The sequence below is a fragment of the Stegostoma tigrinum genome, chromosome 1, assembly GCF_030684315.1.
Source record: "Stegostoma tigrinum isolate sSteTig4 chromosome 1, sSteTig4.hap1, whole genome shotgun sequence".
In the NCBI taxonomy this organism is placed as follows: Eukaryota; Metazoa; Chordata; class Chondrichthyes; order Orectolobiformes; family Stegostomatidae; genus Stegostoma; species Stegostoma tigrinum.
Genome location: NC_081354.1, coordinates 7046413 through 7070201, shown reverse-complemented (window position 1 = coordinate 7070201; position 23789 = coordinate 7046413). Strand labels below are relative to the sequence as shown.

Here is a 23789-nt window from a genome sequence, read left to right as displayed (position 1 = left end):
TTAATGATGACAAAGAAGAAGTGCCCCCACAAATTGCGTAAGGCAGTGAGATACCGGGGCCTTTTATCTCGCTGGGTTGGAAGAAAACAGCAGCTGAGAGATATGACTAAATTTGGGGGTCTGTGAATGTTGCAATAATATTTTAAGTTAATGCGTAAGGAATTTCCTACAGGGAGGTAAACTGACTTTCTTCCTGCCAGCAAATTCCTTCCCCGCCCTCCCCAGGGTTACGTCAGTGGGTGGGGAAGAGGCAAAGGGTGTGGAAATCCCCATAATCTCCTCCTCATCGCCTGCTGTAAATGCCCAGCCATGGAGACGGAAGTAGAGAAATAAGGAAGAAAGCATTACGGGTACAGAAATTGGTGTGCAAAAGTGCCAGGTCGAGGAGACTGTGTGCATGAAAAGAGGTGAGAGGAGAGTCGTTTGCAGGTTGATTTTTTTTAACTTTTTGAATGGGGTGGCTTGTGACACATGCAAACTCTGGCAAGTTGCAGCTGAAACCAACACACACACACAAAAAAAGCAATAGGAAGAGGGAGGAAAGCCGGGGCAGGAAGTATCAGAGACTCTTCGCTGATCTAGAGGTGGAGAGAGAGACGGACAGAGGCTGCTGTTATTCACGCCCGAGACCCTCAAAAAAAATCTGCAAGTGTGACTTTTTAATCCCGGACATCATTTGGTGTGTGTCAGCCCTGAAACTGACTAATGGAAGGGTGGGTTTGCCGGAGGCGCTTCTGTAAGAAGTACCTGGCTGAAGTTGTACTTTAATGTGCGCTGTGTGCGGATCTGCATTTATATGGAATATCTGAGAATGTATGTAGCCGGATTTTTCTTTTTAGGACGATGCATGAAACAGTAGTTCTTTCTGGTTGAAATTACTTGTTAACGTCCCCCTCCAGTAGCTCGCTGTTGAAGAGTGCGGCAGTGTCTTTGATTGACAGAGGACTGGCAGCCAATCGGGACGGGTCAGTTGTGTTGCCATTTTTCCCTCTTGCCCAATCGATATCAAGTGGGCGGGGTTTGTGGGGTGGGCGGGGCCTATGGAGGGAGCTCTCTCGGATGTGGCTTCAATGGGCTTGGTCACTGCAGTTAATGGGCAAGGCTACCTAAGCTTCTTCTGTTATCCCCTTTTTTTTCAAAACAACCTGCTCAGAGATGTTGTGATGTACCTCTGGAGCAGGTGGGCCTGAACCTGAGCCTCCCACCTCAGAGGTAGGAACAATATCACTGTGTCACAAGAACTCTGAATAACATTTGGAATGATATTCTTGGCACATTGTCAAAAGATGTTCCAAAGAAGTTTAGATGTATTTAACTAACCTGCATCAACTGAAGTCATCTCTCCACTCTCCTGTGGTGTGGTGATTGTCAGATTAAACAATAACCAGTCATCTCTGTCTAATGAGATAGCAGCCCAGTGGTCCTGTGGGAATTTGGTGACTTTACCTTTTAGGGCATGAAAAATTATATAGAGAAATTTATAGACTATATTAAAATAATCTAATATGATTTAGAAGCTGTTTCTAGTATTTTAAAAGACAATTAAGTAGAGTGATATTGGAGTGGGAAGTCATGTAGTGGCTGTGCACAACATTGGTAATCCCTCTTTTGGAATACTGCATTCAGTTCTGGTTTCCCTGCTATAGAAAAGACATCAGTATATTTGAAAGGGTTCAGAAAAGAGCTACAAGAATATTGCTAGGGTTGGTGGGCTTGGGCATTATATGACAAGGCTGTGCTTATTTTCCCTGGAGTGTCGGACACGGAGGGGTGACCTTTATAGATGTTTATAAAATCATGAGGGGCATGGATAGGGTGAATAGTCCAGGTCTTTTTCTCAGAGTAGGAGAGTCCGAAACTAGCGGGCATAGGTTTAAAGTGAGAGCGGCAAAGATTTAAAAGGAATCTAAGGGGCAACTTTTTCATGCAGAGGGTGGTGTATGTCTGGAATGAGCTGCCAGAGGAAGTGGTGGAGGCTGATACAATTACAACATTTAAAAGGCATCTGGATGGATGTATGAATAGGAAGGTTTAGAGGGATATTGGCCAAATGCTGACAAATGGGACTAGATTAATTTTAGGATATCTGTTTGGCATGGACCAAAGGGTGTGTTTCCATTCTGTATCTCTCTACGATGCTATGATTGTTGAACTGTCCCGATCAGAGCTGAACTGACTTTGGAAGGGAAGTCAGCTAATGCCCGTTGAGGGCAGAGCTGTTAGATCAGATGGGAGGTGAAAGTCTCCTCTATTCAGCTGCCTGATATGGGGCTGCTTCAGTTCAGTGATCAGAAGTTGAAGTTGCTGTGCTGCAGGGAGGTCAATAGCACAGTCAGTCCTGACAGAAACGGATGTATGATTGTGCCCTGTTACTCATTGCTGTGAGCAAGTTCAGCGAACAGGAAGGGTGGAAATGAGCAGCTATCATTCAAAGTGAACATATGGAGAGCGCTAGCCTTGGAACTGACACAACAAGTCAGTATTTAGCCTGTGTAGACAAAGGTCCCTGGGAGACCTAAAGAACACTTGAGCATTAACTAAATACTGCAGACTCTGGATATCAGTAATTGAAATCTCAAAAAATGCTGGGAGGCAGCTTCTGGGGACAGGGAGAAAACCTGAATGGACAATTAAGATTGATGACTTTTCCTTAGGATTCCTTGTCTCAAGTGTGGGTATTAGAATGAACTTGGCACTCTGGAAAAGTGTGTGACAGTGCATTTTTTTAAGCAGACGGTACTGAAGGGGGCAGGCAGTTTTGTTAAAACTGGGTGTGTCACATAGGCTTATTGGTGGCAGATTTAATTTAACCCCGATACGTGTGGGGTGATGCACTTTGGAAGAGATAACAAGTCGAGGGATTGCACAATGAATGGCAGGATACAAGAGAAACAAAGGAATCTTGGGGTGCTTGTTCACTGATCCTGGAAGGTGGCAAGGCTGGTTAATAGAGTAGTTAAGATATACAGGACACTTGCAATTATCAGTTGTGGCATAGATAATAAGAGCAGGAAGGTCACATTGGAGTGGTACAGAATCTTAGTTGGGCTGCAGCTAGAGTACTGGTTGCAGTTCTGATCCCCACTCTGTAGGAAGGACGGGATTACACTGGAGGAGATGCAGGGGACGTTTACCAGGATGCTGCCTGGGATGGAACATCTCAGCGATGAAGAGAGGCTGCATAGGCTTGGCTTGTTTTCTTCAGAGCAGAGAAGGTTGAGGACCGACCTGACTGAGGTGTGTAAGATTATGAGAGGCATGGACACGGTGAATAGAAAACAGCTACACCGCTTCGTCAAAGAGTCAAGAACAAGAAGGCACACATTCAAAGTGTAAGGCAGGAGGATTAGAGGGAATTTGTGAAAAAGAGATCTTTTCACCAGACGGTGGTGGGGGTCTGGAACTTACCGCCCAGGATGGTAGTTGAGGTGGGAAACCTCACAATTTTTTAAAAAGTACTTGAATGAGCACTTGAAATGTCAAAACATTCAAGGCAATGGGTCTAGCACAAGAACATGGGATTAGTGTAGATAGTAGTGCATTTTTTTGGTAGCACAGACTCAATGGCCTGTCTACGTTGTATGAGTCTATGAAATGAATTTCAACATAAATATTCAATATTATGCACATTATTGAGAATTGGACGTTGGTAACCCAGGCTGGTGACCATGCCTCTTCAACACTCTTTACATTTAGAAGTAAACCTGGGAAGCATCTTCAGTGATAAGGAAAAGGATTACATTAACCTTTGCGTGATCCGGTATTCTATCCACCAGAATCGTCTAGCAGTAGGAATTTCTGAAGGCTCAATTCAGTTTTTGAAAAACGCATCACTTTGTGTTTTGATAATGCACTTTTATACACAGTTAGTAGGACTGGTGGCTTTACTTTTAAATTAGTTAAACTTAGGTTAGTTTTGGTGATTGTATCTGAACAAAGGTATACTGCACACTGTAGTTGGCAGTTAAACTGACAGCTCACTTTTTTTCTTTCAGAAACAAAAGCTGTTCTGTCATTTACATTGTATTTTGATCTGATGCCCCGATGTCCGGGGCCATTTGACTGTCCAAATGCTTCCCCTGTTATTTCAATCCCTAGCTTTATCTTGTCTCGATAGTAATATAATTCCCCATCTAGCGTTCTTGATTAATGGCACAACACATTCTCTGAGCACATTGGATAACAAACATTTCACTGTATATGATGTACAACATGGACAGATGCCATTACCCAACCAGCCAGCCCAAGCTAGAGCTTTTGCACCACACGAACCTTGTCTCATAGAATCCCTACAGTGTAGAAACAGGCCATTTGGCCCAACAAGTCCATACCGTCCTTCTGAAGAACATCCCACCCAGATCCTTTCCCCCAGTTTCCCATGTCTAACCCACCTAACTTAAACATCTCCGGGCACTATGGGCAATCTAGCATGGCCAATCTACCTACCTTGCAAGATCTTTTGACTGTGGGAGGAAACTGGAAGAAACCCATGCAGACAAGGGGAGAATGTGCAAACTCGACTCAGATAGTCGTCCAAGGGTGGAATCAAACCTGAGTCCCTGGCGCTGTGAGGCAGCAATGTTAACCACTGAGTCATCGTGCCATCTCATCCTGTTTGAATTGGCATAACCTCTATTCCTCTTTCCTCATGTACTTATCTAGCTTTCCTTAAATGCATCTGCACTGAAGCATTGCTGAAAGGTCAAATGTTTTTGTCTTGCACTCATCTGGACAGAAATGCAAAACAACCAACTTTATAAAGAAACAATTAGACAACATAGAGTGTGGCTATGCCATGACCAATCGGAATTGACTTGACTGGTTTGAATGTAATCAGTTTAAATAGATCGTTTGCCATTTCTGTGACATCTCCATGTCAAACTTAGACCATCATCAAAGTCAAACATAATCACTCATCCCTTTATTTAAGTTTTGTCTGAATTCCTTATTTTGTGACTATATTGATGGACAATGTCAATGTGTTTGGTTTTTCACAACTTCTAGCACAGAAACAGGCCGTTGGGTTGGAATTAGTACTGAATGCTGATGTTCCTTCTGGGTTGTGTAGCTAAGTGCTTGCAATCTCTCCAATATTCTGCGCATAGCAGTCAGCATTTGCAAGCAAAAGGAAAATCAGAGGGGCAAGAAAATTAAACGCAGCAGATCCTTTGGCTACTCATTTCACCCAATCATATCACCTTCGCTTTCCTTCCTCCCTCCTAGAGTTGCCCAGCTAGACCCAGCATGAAGAAAGGTCAGGCTTGGATGGGGAACTGAGAGCACAGTGAAACAGTGAGCGGATTGTGAAAGTGAAATGGAGGAGGTTCAGGTGGTGAGACTGATATGGAGGCATTGGATAGACAGTCCCAGAGGGTCGACCTGTAGTGTGCTGGGCAGCACAAATGGAGCAACAGAATTACAGCAGAAGTTGTTTGATGTTGAGTCAGTGATAGGGAAAATAGAGAGTTTGAAGACGCAAGGTAAACGTAAAGATTTGGCTTGGGCAACACCAGAATGTGAACTTTGGACTTGGCATGTCGGAACATGAGGAGTTAGTAGTGCTCAGAGCAAACTCCCAATGTCTAAATCGATTTCTTGTTTTTAAAAAACAGTTGGAGTCTTGGAACGATTGACTCCTTCTTTGCTCCTTTATCCTTATGAAACGTACCAGAATCCTGAAATGTGTGCCTGTGTATTTGTGGCTTATCAGATTGTAAACTTACTGAAAAAAGCAGTCTAAACAATCGATATCAAATTTTTCTGGAATTGTACGATGTGTTTTGCAATGTAGTTTCCATTCAGAATTACTGACTCTTTATTTTCTTTTGTGTTCGTTGTTTTTGGTTCCGTCAAATTTATTTTTAATCTTTCTAAAAAGAGAGACCTATTGCTGAAGCAGGAGCAAATTACTGCAGATGCTGGAATCTGTACTGAAAACAACAAATGCTGGTGATTGCAGCGGGTCAGGCAGCAACTATGGAGAGAAAGCCAGCTAACGCTTCGAGTCAAGATGACTCTTCATAGAGAGCTGTTGGCATGATTTCTTTCCACAGATGATGCCGGGCTTACTCTGATTTCTGGCATTTCTTGTTTACAGGACATGTTGCTGAAGTTTTCCATCTCACACTCATCAGGGCAAATGCAAAATACTAAATTACAAATGATTACAACAGTTTGTACTATAGGTGGTTTGTAGGTTGACTTGGATTGTTTGAGACGATGGGGCACTGTTGGACCCTTTCAGAATCTTGATCTTTTTCTTTGTTTAGTAAGTACACAAGGTGCAGAACAGACTGCTGTAACTAATTGCAAGGAAGCTGAATGGAAGTCACATGTATATTCCCAATGAATGAAAAGAGGGCGTGAGTGAGGCCCTGTTAAAGGCTTAAATCTTTGTTTTGGACTGAAACAACAGAGAAAGTGGTTGTTTGGCCAGCAGTAGTGCTGGGTCTTTGCTAGAGTTGTCAGGTTAGACCCACTCGCTTGCTATATTCCAATGGCTGCGCAAATGTTGCCCTTTTTAATTATTTTGTCAATTCTTTCTTGACAGTCAGCATTGAACATGATATTAAGCACAGAGAATGCTAGAGAAATTTGGCACGTCTGGCAGCATTTGTGGAAAGAGAAACAGGCTTAATGTTTCAAGTCTGGGACATAGTCTTGGGAGATAGTTCTTTCTTCTTATATTGACAGCAGCAGGAAAGTGTTGAAGGGAGCAGATTGTTATTTGGAGACCGAGTGCAAAAGACACGGGTTGTTAATGATGGAGGAAGAGAAATAATGATGTAAAATGGATATAAATCGTGGTGTGAAAGAGGGACAATTTGCTGTCTGTTAAGTGCAAGGTAAACAAGACACATACACAACAAAACTGTGGTTTGGGATGGGGTGGTGAGAGTTTCTGGAGATAATGTAAGAAAAATGGAGAATGGGATGTCTTGTGTTCAGTTTATGGAAGTTATGGAATTCAATGTTGAGATCTCGAGGCTGTAAAATGCCTAGATGAAAAATATGGGGCTGTTCCTTGAACCTGCCTCAAATCGTTCTTACAGGTAGTGCATTCCAGTTCTTAAGTTTCTCTGTTTATTTGAAAGTAAGTCTTCTCTCTTCTGTTAAAACAAAATCTAAATAGAGGGACAGACCTTTCAGCCCTATTTTTCCATGCTAGTGTTTATGCTTTTAGAACATTATGCTTCACAAGTTTTCCCTTACCCTTGTTCAGCTTTTCCAATCAACATAATCTTTATTTTTTTTCCCCCCACCATCTTGCTTAGTTAACTTGACTTTTTGAGGCAATGACATTATTATTTGTGTTAACTTTCCATGTGGTTCCACGTTCTCACCATTTTTTTTACCAGTGTTGGTTAAATCTAAATTAAAACAATTACTGTTTGCTGAAACAGGTATAGGCAGAATTTGTTGAAGAAAATCAGCAGGGTTGGCAGCATCTTCAGACCTTTCTGAAGAAGGGCCACTGACCTGAAAACATTAACTCTCTGTTCCATCGACAGAGGTTGCCAGGTCTGAGACTTTACTCCCAGCAAATTCTGTTCTTGTACTTTTTTTGAAGTCTGTCCCACCAAACACATCGCTCCTATTAGTCGGAACAATTTCTCCTGAAATCCTTCAACTTTTTTTTAAAAAAATGACCTCCTCCCAGATTTGGTTCATGTCAAATGTTTTAAACCTGAACGTGACCATTAAATTGTGCTCGATATGGGAATATCTCTTGAACTTTTTCAATGTTCAAAGTAAATTCCAGGTATTTCAACATTAGGTATTTAAGTGAACATGTGTGGACACTAGATTGTCAAAGATGGGTCATGTTACACTGTTCCCTCTGAGTTAGAAAATTGTGGGTTCATGCCCCACTCTAGAAATAAGAGCATAGAAATCTTGCCTGACACTCCTAGTACAACATTGAAGGAGTATTTCAATGCCTCAGAGACATACATGGAAACAGACCCTTTGGGCCAACGAGTCCATGCCAACCGTGTCCAATCTGTTTGCATTTGGCCCATATTCTACAAACCTTTCCTATTAATGGAGAGGCCTCATCAACATCCTGTACAACCTCCACATGATGTCCCAATTCCTATACTAAAAGATTTAGTAATGAAAGCTGGCAGACTAAACGCTATTTTACCCAGCCTATCTACTTGTGACACAAACTTCAAAGGATCATGTACCTGAACCCCTAGGTCTCTGTTCTACAACAGTAGCCAGGGCCCCACCATTAATTGTATAAGTCCTTCCTTCTTCACTGTTTGAGATTTCATATTGTGCTCATCAGGATATTTTCAAGCATACCAATGTAAAGGGCAGCAACATTAAAATAAATGGAAAGATGGTACCATTTTGGTTGGGAGGTGCAAGCCGGTAAAAATGTTGACATGATGATTGACTGGTCACTGCCAAGCTTTGATTAACTTTAAACTAAACTTTGACTATGGCCAAAGCATTGCCTGCAGCAATCAACCAGAGAATGGCTGTATGCTAATTTGTGAGTTGATGTATACAGTGAGTTTGCTGGTTATTTCTGGGCCGCATGTATTAATAAATGTAGCTTTTGGTGCCTGTAAATGTAGACATTGTGAGCCTGACTGATCTTAAATTGGCTACCAGCACAATTCTTCATATGATGAGGATTATTGTAAAAGTGCTCTATCACTTGAGATTATAACCATGACTCCCTTTCAGTCTGAGGTGAAAGCGGTCTTTTTACAACCTTGATGCCATATTTAATTCTCAATTAAATTTCCAAGCTCATCTTCATATTAACATAAAGTCCACCACAACTTTGGCTGATCCAACTCCTGCCTGGGCTCAGCTGCTGAAGCTCCGATTCAAGCCTTTGTCAATGCTTGATTATTCAAGAGCACTTCTTGCATGTCTTCTATATTCAATACTCTAGTCAGAACTTGGTGTCATCAAAGACTCTCACCAAATGTATTAACCCATCATCCCTTTAGTTGTTGACCTACATTGACTCCCACTCTTGTAAAGTCTTGATTTTGATATTCTCCTTCTTTTCAAATAATTCCATGGATTTCTGCAATCTCTCTCCGCCTCACAACCCAGTGAATTCAGAATTTCTGAAATTCTGGTCTCTTGAGTGTCCCAAATTTTAATCACTCTGCAATTGATGACTGTACTTTCAGTTGATTGAACACTGTTATCTTGTGTCTCACAGTAAGTATACCTTTAAGAAACAATGGTGGTATCAATAGGATATCATAGCACGTGACCTGAGGGTATAAGCCATAACACAAGGACTGGACATGAAGATCCTGCCTCTGATCATTTGATGCATGACACTCTATTGATGTAAACGAATAGCTTTTCTCCGTGAGGAATGTATTGTTTGTACGTTATAGTTAACCATAATAAATGTCTGTTGGATTCTTCAATTCCAAGATATCCATGGCAAGTTTGTTTTAACGTTACAGGAGATAACATGAACGTTACAGCATCGGGTAAAACACCCTGTCTGAGGCAAACCCACAAACAGTAATCAGCTCTGGTATTGCCTTCCTTACGTTTCTCTGCCTCTCTCCACTATTTTCCTCCTTTTAAGATGCTTCTTATAACCCACCTCTTTGACAATGCATTTGGCATACTATTATCTCCATACATCTTTTATAATGCTTTTGTGAAGCTCCTTGGGACATTTTGTTATGTTAAAGCTACTATGGAAATAAAAGTTGTCATTCGGGAAGCACTTCATTGCTGTAAAGTGCTTTGGGATGTTGTGAAGGGCACTGTATAAAAACAAGCTTTTATTTTCCTTAATTCTCTCAAGTCTGGGTCAAAAGGGGCCAATTCAGATTTCTGCCTGTGCTTGGCTAACTCTTTGTGCTGTTATATCACACAGTTAATACGCAGCACTTCTTTAAGAGATATGCCCATGGCATCATCACTGTGTTATTTCATGTGACCTCATGATCTAAAGGTCTTGGTTTCTATCTCATTGGGACAGTTTGTAACGTGGCACACAGAGGGAAGTGTACTGCTGGTGGCACCTGAATTGCTGAATGCCAGCTCAGACGTTGTGCTTATAATTTGTCATAATTATGTAGATAGGAGCAGTAATAAACATGTATTGAGCCTTTCAGTATTCTGTGATTCATGTCCAGTCCTTGTGTTATGGCAACTAGTGAAATAACGATTTCATCAAGTATGAACACCCTGCTGAAGGATTAAAAATAATCTCATCACTGCATCCATAAGACTGCAAGATGTCAGAGCAGAAGTAGGCCATTCAGCCCGTGAGTTTGTCTGCTGTTAAATGAAATCGTGGCTGATCTTATAATCCTTCTTTTCTGCCTTTTCCCCCAAAACCTTTGGAACTTTTACTGATTAAAAATTTGTCTGTCTCAGCCTTCAAAGTAGTTAATGACCCAGCCTGAATAGCCCTTTGTGGCAAACAATTCCAAAGATCCCTGACCCTTTTGATTTGATTGCCACGTGGACTCTACAAAAGTACAGCAACACAGTAAAAATTGTATAAAGTTGCCACACAAGGTGCTATTTTAGGTACAGAATCTTAAGAAATTTCTCTTCATCTCTGTATGATTCCCTTATAACGCTAGCTGGTCCTAGATTCTCTCATAACGGAAAACAGCTTTTCTAACATCTACGTTGTTGCGTCCTTAAGAATGTATGTTTCAATAAGATCAGCTCTTATTCTTCCGAACTCCATGAGTACAGTCCCACTGTGCTGAACCTGTCCTTACAGTACCATACCTCAGTACCTGGAATCAATCTAATGAACCTTCTCTGGAATGCATCTCATGTCAGTATGTCTTTTCTGCAATCTTCCTCCATATAAATAAAATTCAGCTCCTCTATTCTTCCTGCCAAAGTGTATATGCTCACATTTTCCCACATTATCTTCCATCTGTCAAGTTTTTGCCCACTCTCCTGTCTGTGTCACTCTGCAGACACTTTATGTGAAGCTCATCTATTTTTGTATCCACCACAAACATAACATAACAGTACATTCACTTTCCTCATCCAAGTCATTAGTATATACTGTACTGTAAATAATAGTGGCCCAGCATTGATCCTTGTGGCACAACACTAGTTACAGATTATTATCCTAAAAATGCTCCAGGTTCTGTAGCAGCAGGAATTGAAACTAATAAATGCCATACCTGTAGCTCCAGGACTATACATCTGCAAGAGGATTAATAATGTAAGATGAAAGAAACTCTACATACATCCACTAGAACAACTAAGTATGGTTCTGACCTGCAGCTAGTAAACAAAAGATGCATATGGAGAGCACCTTTTTTATATTTCGATTAACTGACTGGCCTATGAATCATTCGGCGCTGAAGAAAACGTGTTGCACAAAGTCAGTTGAAAAGTGCAGCACTGTAAGTAGGTGGCAGTGGAAAGGACCTGAGGGAAGCAGATGAAATTAACTGCTGGCTTTGGCTGGTTGTAAAATCATTAGAATTCTCTATATCACATACCGCCCAGATCTAAATTCAATATCTCAGCCCCTGGCAGCCTGTAGGTTAGGGTAATGTGTACTTGAGTTTCATCCAATCAGCTAATGTCCTCAGCTGTAAGATATTTATATGTGTGTATATAAAGTGTTCAGAGTCTTGTATTAAATGCAGCTGTCAGTACCTAAAAGATATTTCCTCAGTCTGGGTGCTGTTAATTAGAACACAAAATCTTGTGTAATTTCTGTAGCCCTTTTATGAGCAACTCTCAACTTGTGTGAAATCACTCAATTGTTCAAGCAGCTCAGCACTCTTTCTGCTTGGATGTCTAATTTTGGAGTCTGAATGCATTGCTTTTCATTTTGACACCAGTGATCCCAAGACATGATGGAACAACCCGTAGAATGTGTTCCAAACAAGTTTAACTTTTAATGTAATTTTTGGGACAGTGCTGTGTTTAAAGTTGATATGCAGTTTTTGTAACCCATAAAGTAGCTGGTTTAGGATGAAAGCAAAGTGGTTTGCACCATTAGATTGTACAGCAACATGGAGAGGCACGAGTCTGGACTGTTGTGTTTTGAGGTCAACCTGTTCACTATGTTTTCAAGAGAGTAAATATTCTGTTTTTAAAGAACGAACTGTTTCACCCTATACCCCTGACCCACCATGGCTAACCCATCCAGCTTATATTTCCCTGGGCACTATGGGCAATTTATCATGGCCAATCTGTCCTAACCTGTATGTCTTTCGACTATGGAAGGAGACCAGAGGAAACCCATGCAGATAAAGGGCAAACTCCACACAGTCCCCCAAGGCTGGAAAGGAACCCAGGTCTCTGGTGCTGTGAGACAACAGTGCTAACCATTAATCGTTTCCCCAATAATTATATTCTTAAAATACCTTCTTCTGGTGTTACAATTAACAATGGATTTGGCAATTTTTGATGCTGGGTATGGAAATGGATCTGCTGATATTGTAGGCTTAAATGTTTCACCTCGATAATTACATCTTGCAATAGGTGCTGCAGTACAAGAAGGTTGTTTTTCAGTAGAAATGTTTTTTTTCTTCACTCATGGGCCCTGGTGTTACTGGCTGGACAGTGTTTATTAGGGTCATATAGCACGGAAACAGTCCTACCTGCCTGCACTTGGCTTACATCTTTCAAAACATTTCTCCTTCGTGTACTTACCCAAATGTCTTTTCAAAGTTATACCTGCATCCAGGGTATTACTGCCTAGGGGATGTGAGAGTGCACACCACCTTATGTATGTTGTGAAGTGCAAAAATGCTTGTCAGTTGATAACGGGAACTGAAATGCCTTGGTGTAGTGCCAGATAAGAGCTAGAACTTGATCTTATTGTCACCCGCATGTCGTCCTACAGAGATGTGGTTGGTTTTGGTGTGGGGCCATTGTGTTGCATATTCAAATAGTCACTTGAGTAATAGTTTAGAAGTTTGAAGATTGAAATGCAATTCAATGAAATATTAGATGAAATGAATCTATATAAACACTCGTGATAGCGCCTTAGTTAAGGAAACCTGGATCAAGGCAACCATACAGTGGCAAGTTGTCCCCATATGTATGGGTTGTTTATGATTATCAATACTCCATGTTATGAAAAAGGTTTTTTTAATGTATAGGGGTGGTACAGGAACTGTGGTTATACCTATTAGGAAAGATTGAGCAGGCTGGGAATGTTTTCTCTGGTATTGGAAGACCTGATTGAGGTCTTCAAAATTTTTGAAAAGGGTAAGAAAATGTTCCAGTTTTGCTGGTGTCCATACCTGGGTGCCATCAGTATAAGATTGTCATTGATAAATCCAGTGAGGAATACAGGAGGAAATAGCGAGTTTTGAGAAGATTTGTAGCTCAGGTTGAGGTTCTGGATGTGAGTTTGCTCGCTGAGCTGGAAGGTTCGTTTTCAGATGTTTCTTCACCATTCTAGGTAACATCATCAGTGGGCCCTCCGACGAAGCGCTGGTGTTATGTCCCGCTTTCTATTTATCTGATAAATAGAAAGCGGGACATAACACCAGCGCTTCGTCGGAGGCCCACTGATGATGTTACCTAGAATGGTGACGAAACGTCTGAAAACGAACCTTCCAGCTCAGCGAGCAAACTCACATCCAGAACAGGAGGAAATCCTTTTATACAGTGAGTAGTTAGAATGGGAAGGTTAATACAATATGGAATTATTAAAATGCACATTGTAGGTATTTCTGAAGGGAAGCTAGATAAACTCTCTAAGGGAGAAAAGACTCAGAGTAGATACTGATGCTCTGAGATGAAATGCAGAGGGAGGAGGCTGTTATGGATGATAAACATCAGCATAGACTAGTTGGGCTGAATGGCCTGTTTCTGTGCTTCAAATCTTACCTGGATTGACATTCCCTTTGCACCACTTACTCCAATGATTTGAAAGCTTTGGTCTTCTACAGTGTAGAAATCAACACCAGTTTGTGGTATGAATAATGTTCTTTAGTCTCATAACACAGTGTCCAAGAGGGTTTTCAAGTCATTTCCTCCAAAGGAAACAGATACTTTATGGAGAATCTATGGTTGTGAATTGGGATGCATAACTTTCTGAAGAGATGCAAAGTTGAGACCCCACCTGTATGTAAGTGGAGGTGGAAGAGCCCATGGTGCTTGGTCTGAAGTAGGAAAGAGATTTCTTTATGATATTTTAGTTAACATTTAATCTCAGCCAGTAATGGGATGGCATGGTGGCTAAGTGGTAAGGACTGCTGCCTCTCAACTCCAAGGCTCCGGGTTCGATTCCACCCTTGGGTAACTGTCTGTGTGGAGTTTGCACATCAGCCGCCGCCCCCAGCCTGAGTCTGTGCGTGTTTCATCCCACTAGTCCAAATATGTGCAGGTTATGTGGGCTAGCCATGGGAAATGCAGGGTTACAAAGATAGGATAGTGAGGTAGGTATGGGATATTCTTTGCAGGATCAGTATGGACTCACTGGGCTGAATAGGCTGCTTCCGTGCTGTAGGGATTATATGATTCTAATAAAACAGATGAACTGGTTATTATGACGTTACTTTTTTTGCTGAGAAAAAATATATTTTATTGAAGATTTTATTGACTTGTATTCATCTGGACATTTTGCAAGAATGTCTGCGTGAAAGGAAACTATATTTTATATTGTAAGAAAAGAGAATGCTGATTGTTTGAACTCTGGCAGAGACATTGCAATGTGGATAGCATCAGTCATGTAAGAACATAAGAACTAGGAGCAGCCCCTCGAGCCTGCTCCACCATTTGATATGGCTGATCTCAGCCTCAACTCCACTTTCCTGCCCACTCTCCACAACTCTTTAACCCTTCAAGTTAGATTGTAGCTGACAATTAATTTCAAAGAGCTTCATTTAAATTTAAACCAGGCATTTTTCTCTGGTCAAAGCAATGCCCTAAGGAATGAACCAGTGAATGGCTGTCTCTTGTTTTATGAGTTGAAACAGGCACAATTTGCATGCATGTTCCTTCTGCCTGCAAAGATCAGGGCCCTATATATTTACATACGCAGAGCGCCACACAGTGTGCCCGACTGATGATCCTAAACTGATTGGCAGTATAATTCTTAGCACTTGAGATTAGTTCGCAAATGTTGCGTGTTGTGTGGAAATTGGCTGCTGTAGACCCGGTTAAGCTCAGTTGGCTGGATGGCTGGTTTCTGAAACAGTGTGATGCCAACAGCACGGCTCAATTCCCAACTCTGGCTAAGGTTACCACGAAGGACTGCCCTTCTCAACCTCTCCCCTCACCTGAGGTATGGTGGCCCTGTGGTTAAACCACCACAAGTTGTCGCTCACTAGTGAAGGAGCAGCCCCTATAGTCTGAGAACAAAGCAGTCTGTTCACAAAGTATCGCATTCTCAGCAATGAAACTAATGAGAAGGTGACTTGTTTTGGTAGTCCTGATGGTGATACACACTGGAGGGTAAAAGCGGATTCTCCCTTGCACCCTGCCACTGAGCAGTTTTTGACAGAGGTGTAACTTCTTATAGTCCCTGAATGTGTGGTGAATGCTTTGGTTGCATGATGCCACCTGAAAAATGGCATCTCCAATAGTACAGAATTCTCTTGGTACTGCACCAGTACAGTGTTAGCCTGAAGCAGCACTTGTCCCTTCTGAGTCAGAGGTGTTACTGACTGAGCCATGTCAATTATAGATATTGGAATTAGTGCTGTTTGTGGTTTTGTGCAAATATTACCTTGTATAACACATATTCATGCAAATAGTATAATCCTACAGACTTAGACAGTCTGGGTTTTATGCTTACTGCTGTTACTGTGCATTAATCACAACTGATTTGACTGTACTGGCCCTGCTTGACAGAGGTTGACTGTAGGCGAGACTGGTGACATGTGTTAAGTGGCATTCTGGACAGTGTAGGTGAGAACATAAAATCCCAACGAGCTATTGATAGACTCGGTGAATGGTTAAAACTGTAGCAGATGGAGTCCAAGAAAGGAAAGATAAGGGTACTTTCTAGATGGTATAAAGTTGAATACAGCGGGTGTCCAAAAAGACTTGAGCAGTTCAAGTGCATAGATCTTTAGGCTGTAACAAACAGATGCAGAAAATAATAAAAAAAGCTAATGGAATGCTGGCCTTTAAAACTCGAGGACTGGAGTACAAGGATGCAGGAGTTATGCTCCTTGTAAGACCCCACCTGGAGTCCTGTGAGCAGATCTGGCCACCACACCTCAGGAAGGGTAGATTGGCCTTGGAGGGAGTACAACATAGATTTACAAGAATGATACGTGGAGTTCAGGTGTTAAGTTATGAGGAGAGAATATACAAATATTAGGCATATTTTCTCTAGAATTTAGAGGGTTATGGGGTCACCTGTTCAAAGTCTTCAAGAATTAACACAAAAAGGCAGGGTAGGCAAAGATAAACCATTTCTGTTGGTAGGGGATTCTAGAAATAGAGATCGTAGTCTGACAATTGGGGCCAGACCATTCAGGAATGTTAGGAAGTACTTCTACACAAAGGGTTGTTGAGGTTTGGAACTTACATCCACAAATGCCAGTGGTTGCTGTATCAGTTATTAATTTATCTACCTCCAATTTAAAAATTTTGTTTAGATGTAGTATTAAAGGATATGGAATTGCATAGAACATAGAACATTACAGCACAGTACAGGCCCTTCTGCCCTTGATGTTGTGCCGACCTGTCATATCGATCTGAAGCCCATCTAACCTACATTATTCCATGTACATCCATATGCTTATCCACAGATCAGCCATGATCTCTTTGAATGGTGAAAAAGACTTAATGGGCTGAATGGCCCCCTCCTGTACTTATGTTCCTTTGGGTACTTTTGTATCGGAATGTCTCATATTGTGACACTATGTAACTGTTGTAAAGGTACAGACCTTTACTGAATTTGTATTCTATGCCATAACACAACAGGAATCTTTAGCAGTTCGCATTGATGTCTGATTCAGTGATATCACTGTTTCCTAAATAAAAATAAAGAAACCAGGCCAAATGAGTTCGTAAAAGAACTTGGCAACAATGTTCACTTTTTCTTTACAAAGACATATGAGGCTTACTCGTCATAGGTTCAACAGCTAGGCGGCTATCAGTAATCTCATTGATATCCCCTGTTGGCTGTGCCAAACAGATGCGTTCTAAAATTACATTAATTGTGCTGTAAGGTGTTTGGGGCTGGGGTTTTGACAATGAGTGTAAGTGTTACAAGTGCTTACTCTCCAGATCCCAATATGATGTTGAGCCTTGCCTATTGTATTCTCCTGTTGAGGTCTCATGTCAGAGCCAGCATTCTGGCAGCAATGTTTCGGATGTACCTACTGTTCAGTAGCAGTTAGTTCTCAAATAAAATGAAACCTTTTAAATTGGTCACCTTGCGTCATGGTGAAGCCCTGAAATACTTTGGTGTAATCTTACAGCAGCTTCCTTTATATATAGCAGGTGCTGGCTGCCAAAATTTGTGCTGTTTTATTCTTTGCAGCTAGATAGCGGGGGAGGACACTGTTGTCTGCTATTGAGACTAGTAGACTCTTGTTCCCAGCAAGGTAAAACTTCTGTTTCATGCAAAGAATTAAAGTCGGGCTTGGCATGTTTTTTTTTGTTTTTAGGATTTAATTGACTGGAAAGAAGAGGTCGGGAAGTAAATTTTTTGGCAATAGTTTTTGTCAGATGAATTTTTTCTCCGTTATCAGTTGCCAGATGTTACTCTGCATGTGGTCTCTATTTCTATCTCTTTTTCATATAATCATCCTTAACAGCAGTCACAACAAGGCTTGCGATAGTATTTGACAATATATGTGTAATTAACACTGTTGCTCACATCATCATCTGCCTGCTATGAGCACGAGAACCTTTGTATTTCAATTTGGCGGACAGATCGCTGCCTTGCTCAGGTTTAAAATGCGCCTCGTGTGTTTATTTGTCTTTTGTATGTGTGTGTTTCTGCGTACCATGCCTTTTCCTTTCTGAACGGTTGAAGTTCCAGTAATTGAGGCTTATTTATTGCAAGGAATGTTCAGACATTTGAGTGGAAAATTGAGCTTGTTACTTTAAATTAGTAAATTAATCTAAATTGCCAGACCTATCAGGAAAGATTGAACTGCCTGGGGCTCTTTTCTCTGGCAAAGGGAAGACTTAACAGAGGACTGGAAAACGTTGCCTTTTTTAAGATTTTATGAAAGGGTTTGATGGGGTTGATGATGTGGGCGATTCTAGAGCGCGCGGGGGGGGGGGGGTTATTAAACACATCAGAACCGCTGAACTCCAATGAGGAATTCAGAAGAAATGTCATTTCTAAAAGAGCGATGATAACGTGGCATTCATTTGTAAAGGAGGGTGGTCGAGGTGAACGGATGTGCAGATGCATTTGGAGAAAACCTCCAATAGGTAAATGAGGGGGAAAGGAGTAGAACGGTGGGGTGAGGACAATTGTGTGGGGCATGAAGATTTAGGTGGACCTGTGAGGCTAAATGGCTTTTCAGCAATGTGAAATCCTTATTAATACAAATGTTCTAGCTTTTTTTCAAAAAGGTTTAACTGCTTATATGTGTCTCTCTCAATTTTTATTAGAATTATCCTATTGTGTGATTGTGGGAAACAATACAAATTTATTCAATTATAAATCCACATCCAGGTGTACTAATTTTTGTTTTTCTTTCCTTCTTCTCAGCAGTTGATTGATTATAGACCCTGGTGCGTGAGAAAGCCAAATCATGAGTAATTACTCTGTCTGTTTGCAAGGCCCAGCCCCATGGGGCTTCAGACTTCAGGGGGGAAAAGACTTCAACATGCCCCTGACCATCTCCAGGGTAAGTATGGTATCTTTACCTCCTATGCCCTAAATCTGCTGATGTCATGTGTTAATTAAAACTGCGACTACAAGCATCTTCTGTAGAAGCAACTAGACCTACGTGGTGAAAGGTTGCTGGGATTTATAGCATTGGCAGCTCCCTTCTTCTTCTGCCTTTCCTACTGAATAGCCTCACAATGCCTTTTTTGGAATCTCGCTACAGTATGCAGTTGCCAGAATTGAGTTTAGCCGTAATGTTCCCAAAGGGGTGGTTTCTTGAGTTGTCTTTTGGCAATGCAAGCACCAGCTCCTGTGACAAGCTCGCTCTTGGATCTGTTTTAATATCTGTCATTTCTTGGTGTTTTGGAATGAAAGAGAGTGAGGAGGTTAATGGAAAATGATCAGGAAAGTAGAGATGAGGCCAAAATTGGATCATCCATGATCTCCATGTTGAATGGCAGAGCGGGCTCATTCGAGTGAATGATCCATTCTGATTCCTGCTTCATACGTTTTGAAGAGTCGATTGGACAAACATCTCCCAGTTGGAGAGTGGTGATAGAATTTGGTGTGAATGTACTTGAGTCGCGAGCTTTGAATGTAATAGCAGATGATTTATCACTTGACTTGTAATTGCCATTTTCCCCAACCATTTTCACGCCACCTCCTCCTCCTCTCCAATGCTTTCTTAACTCATAAAGCAGAAGTAGTGTGGAGAGAGAGATTAAGCAACATAATATTGCTTAATATCCGGAACAGTGTTCTCTGGGAGATAAATCTTGAATTCCTGGAGACTCCAGGACATTCCTTTTTCTGATGAAGGGCCTAGGCCTGAAATGTCAGCTTTTGTGTTCCTGAGATGCTGCTTGGCCTGCTATGTTCGTCCAGCTCCACACTTTGTTATCTCGGATTCTCCAGCATCTGCAGTTCCCATTATCTACGAATATGAAAGAGCTTGTTTTTTCTTTTTTTTTGTGTCTGTCTCCAAGGCTTGGGTGAGGAGGTGGAAGATTGAAAACTAAACTTTTAATTACATTTTTCTTTTACACTTTCTTCAAACTGTTCAAAACTCTATTACAACAAGCAAACTTATCCTCTTTTCTTTTTTAGAAAAAATTAAAGTAGTGTTCACCATTTCATATCCAAATCAGTTGCTAAGCAACCCAAAGAATTTGCATTTCCATAAGTCCTTTTGACCTTGGGCCATCACCTTACAGATGCTTTGAAGTGTGATCCCTGTTGTAACGTCAGGAAAGCTCAGTTGTTCACATAATGAGCCAGCAAGGTCCTATCCTGAACCCTGAATGTGCTGTATCAACTATCCTGAGCCAGATCAAGTTACACATTAATGCTATAGTATTTTACTCTTTTCAGAAAAATATCTTAATAAAGCTGCTTTTATGGTGTTTCTTGGTGAAATAAGTTTCTTGCACGTACAATAGGTCACTTCAAATATGCTTACTGTTCATTTTTACCATGAAGATCTCACTGGCTGGGCAATATTGGTGGCCAGTTACAAAATTCTGCATTCCACGTCTGGATTGAACACATCTATCATTGCAAAAGGCGCTAACATTAGCTTGAAGCTGGGGGGGGGAAAAAACATAGACAGATAGCTGCATCACGCAAGCAGAAATTCTTTCAGGCTCCCTTTTCCCCTGCCCTTAGAATATTGGCAGCTTGTTGTGAATGACGTGTCCTTTTCTAAATAAAGCCTACCAAGTTTTGAGTGAGTGTGCCTGCTAAGTTGACAGTTTTGTCTCTCCAAATTCTTTCCCTTTTTGGAGTACAGGGAGCATCAGTCTACAGCCGGCTGGAAATGCCTGCCTAGCTGCTCCAAATGCTCATTACAGAGTTTCAGACTCCAGTGATCAGAGGTGTGCCACAGCTGATCAGACACAGGTTACTTTCCAGTTCTCTCACAAAAGGGCCCAGTGTTTCTGGGTGACCTTTTTCTGGGCCTCTTACTCTGTCGCTGTCAATCCTGTTGCAACTGCCTTGCTGTTGATGGATGGATTAATAATAGGTGTTAGAGTAATAAGAAAGAGCTCTCTCATTTATACATCTCCTGTCCTGGCCTCAGGATGCCCCCAGTTGCTTCACAGCCAATAAAACACAGTGGGTACAGTTCAAAACAATCGTACTTTAGGAAATGCAATGTAGCAAGCTCCCGCTAACAACAGTAAAACTGGGGACTAGGTTATTTATTTTGGTATAAGGATCAATGGGCCTTACACTCCTTCCAAGTAGTGCTGTTGACATCCTTTCTCCATCTTCCTGAGAGGGTAGGTAGAGCCTTTGTAAACATATCAACTTGACACCTATCAATGACCCTAATGTTGTGGGTAACAATTGATTGCAGAAACCACCATCTTCTTTTTGTTCTCTTTTCTTTTTGCAAATTCCAAGATGTTCTAACATTTGTGTCTGAGTCAGAGGGTGATAGGTTCAGTCTCCTCTCAGAGACTGTAGGGTAAGGGTCTAGGCTGACCCTCCAGAACAGTACTGAAGGAGTGCTGGGTGATGCGAATGATCCCATTGTGCTGTTTCCAATGACAACCGGGAAGCTATTCCTGATGTCTTGGCCAGTACTTATTTCTCAACCAACATCACAAAAAAACAATTATTGGTCAGTATTCCTTTGCAATTTGTGGGGAAATTGCTGTGTGCAAGTTGGCTTCTTGAATTACACCAGTGACTACTTTTCAAAAGTACTTGATTTGGTTGTATCTTTGGATGATGTGGAAAGGTATAACAGTTAAACAACTTTTTTGAGAATGGCTTGAAGTCATGAAGCTCATTTGGAGAACCAGTGTAGCCACAGTGGACTCTTTCTGTGCTGTAACATTTTGTCTAAATCTATGACCTTATTTTTCTTTGTCAAGCACTTTACCTGTCTGAGGTTAGCCCTAATACCCACCTTGCGGACGTTTATAGGAACCGATCTGAAGCTGAGCAAAAGTTATTCTCGGACCTGTTCTGGGGAAAGTTACGAAATCGGGAGTAATCTGGGCATGGCTGTTTCTGTCCAGCAATTTAATTGCACCTTTCCTTTACTCTGGCCAACTCAAACACAATTTTGGACGGCGTCTTCTCTGGGAAGGCATTTGCAAAAATAAAACTAGCCTGTCAATAACAAGTGCTTGAGTTGTAGTAAGAAACACAACAGAAGTCTTTGAAAGTTATGCAGGAGAAAATAAATCTACTATTCGTAGGACGTCATAAACCATTTCAAATGATTTCACTTTGATAATTACTCCACTTACCCTGTAGTCTCCCGTTTCTCTGACTGAGACCAGTATGCCCAGATTTTATTTGTCATGATTGCCACAAACATGGAACACAGACATGTTTGCATTTTATTTTTTCCTTTGAGTTATCCCTACGCAGCGATCTAAGTCTGAAATGTAGGGTTTATCCAGATATCCTCTTCTCTTTTTGTATCCTCTCAGAATGTGGGTCTGCCCTTCTGTGACGTAGAATTCTCTGTTCTACAAAAGTCTAGCCACAGGTTCTGTTTCATGAGAAATAAAATGGGAACTGAGGCACGTTTGCACTTTGACCTTTTCATGACTAAGCCTTAGTTCTGAGTTAATGCCATGGTTATGCCTTCTCTCTCCTGAGCTGTTGATGCTGCTAGTTTTGGTAAATATAGAGTAACCAGGTGTAATGTGCCTCTCTGAGAATGATGTCTATTATCAACCAGTGCAAGTGGTTGTCAGCCTATTGCTACTGAATATATTTCAACAGGGGAAATCTTATTGTGAGAAGCTCGGTGATCTCATGAAATTTGCTGGTTACTGTAGCAATGTTCAACAAGAACCAAAGGGAGGGTGTGCTGCTAAGATTCACTAACAACAGTGCAGCAAAGAGTCAGTCTCTTGCACTTTCCCCACTCCAGACTCTCGCATCTCCCTCCGTTTTCATCACTCTACCATCGACAGCCGTATCCTCAACCTCTCTGTCTTGCTGTAACTCACTCCACCTTTTTTTTATGACATGCCCTTTGGAACTTCGGATAGAGGGACATGTTTCTAATATCTCCACGTGTGGTCGAGTGCCAAGTTGAGTTTGAAAACTTTGTTGTAAAGTGCCTCAGCATGACTTATCACATGATAGATGTGACATGAGTCCAAGTTGTTGCACTGGGATCGTTGAAATTATTTTTACTACTGTATCAAACTCAGCTGCTTGGCATTAAAACATATTTTTGTAAGTGCCAATGTAAAGCGTGGAAAAGGCAACAGTGCCTGGACTCTGGAAGTTGGTAGTGAGTTTTGAGAAGATTTGTAGCTCAGGTTGAGGTTCTGGATGTGAGTTTGCTCACTGAGCTGGAAGGTTAGTTTACAGACGTTTCGTCACCATTCTAGGTAACATCATCAGTGAGCCTCCGACGAAGTGCTGGAAGTTGGTATTGGCTTGGCTAATGTGAACCACAATGGGACAGTTTGACCATACTGGTTGGCACAAGGCCGACTTGTGCCTTATGACATTGATGCAGTTGGAGAGTCTAATGCTTTTATTTATGATAGAGAAGGTTAGTGACAGTGCAGATGCAGAGCCTAACTGAATAAATGCACTGATCTTTATATTGAGATATAAGTGTGTGAGTCACTGCCCATCTCTGGTTGCGTTTTTCAGAAAGTGGTGGGGAACTGCCTTCTAGAATCACTGCGGTCTGTTTGGTACAGGTGTACTCGATGTTGTTATGGAGGAAATTCAGGATTTTGAACCAACGACACTGAAGGAATGACAATATATTTCGAAGCCATGATTGTGAGGGGCTGAGAAGGGAATTTGCAGTGGTGGCGTTCCTACGTATCTGCTGCCCTCTTCCTTCTAGATGTGGGTTTGGAAGCTGCTGTAGAAAGTGCAGTACCAGGTGCTGTCTGTGATTATCGCAACGTGTATTTATCAAGTACTTTCAGTGGTATTTTCAGCCCATATCTACTGGAAAACTAATCGACTTATGTGTGAAAACCAAGGGTGGATGGAGACAAATACCAACGCTGAGCAAAATTTGTTGTCAAGCCACAGG

The 23789-nt window shown here is 41.5% G+C and overlaps 1 protein-coding gene across 14 annotated transcripts in view; it reads left to right on the top strand.

Annotated features, from left to right (window-relative positions):
• Positions 1-249: 249 nt before the first annotated feature.
• pdlim5a (PDZ and LIM domain 5a) overlaps positions 250-23789 on the top strand; it is a 252103-nt gene continuing 228563 nt past the window's right edge. For 2 of the 14 annotated variants that reach the window (XM_059649954.1, XM_059649932.1), the window contains exons 1-2: positions 17347-17510; positions 18635-18773. In XM_059649954.1, coding sequence (XP_059505937.1) covers positions 18678-18773 — 96 coding nt within the window. In that variant the 5' untranslated portion in view covers positions 17347-17510; positions 18635-18677. Of the gene's footprint in view, positions 408-589; positions 714-1100; positions 1213-17334; positions 17511-18634; positions 18774-23789 lie in introns of those variants that run through there. The other 12 variants (XM_059649664.1, XM_059649648.1, XM_059649741.1 and 9 more) reach the window with 12 other exon arrangements.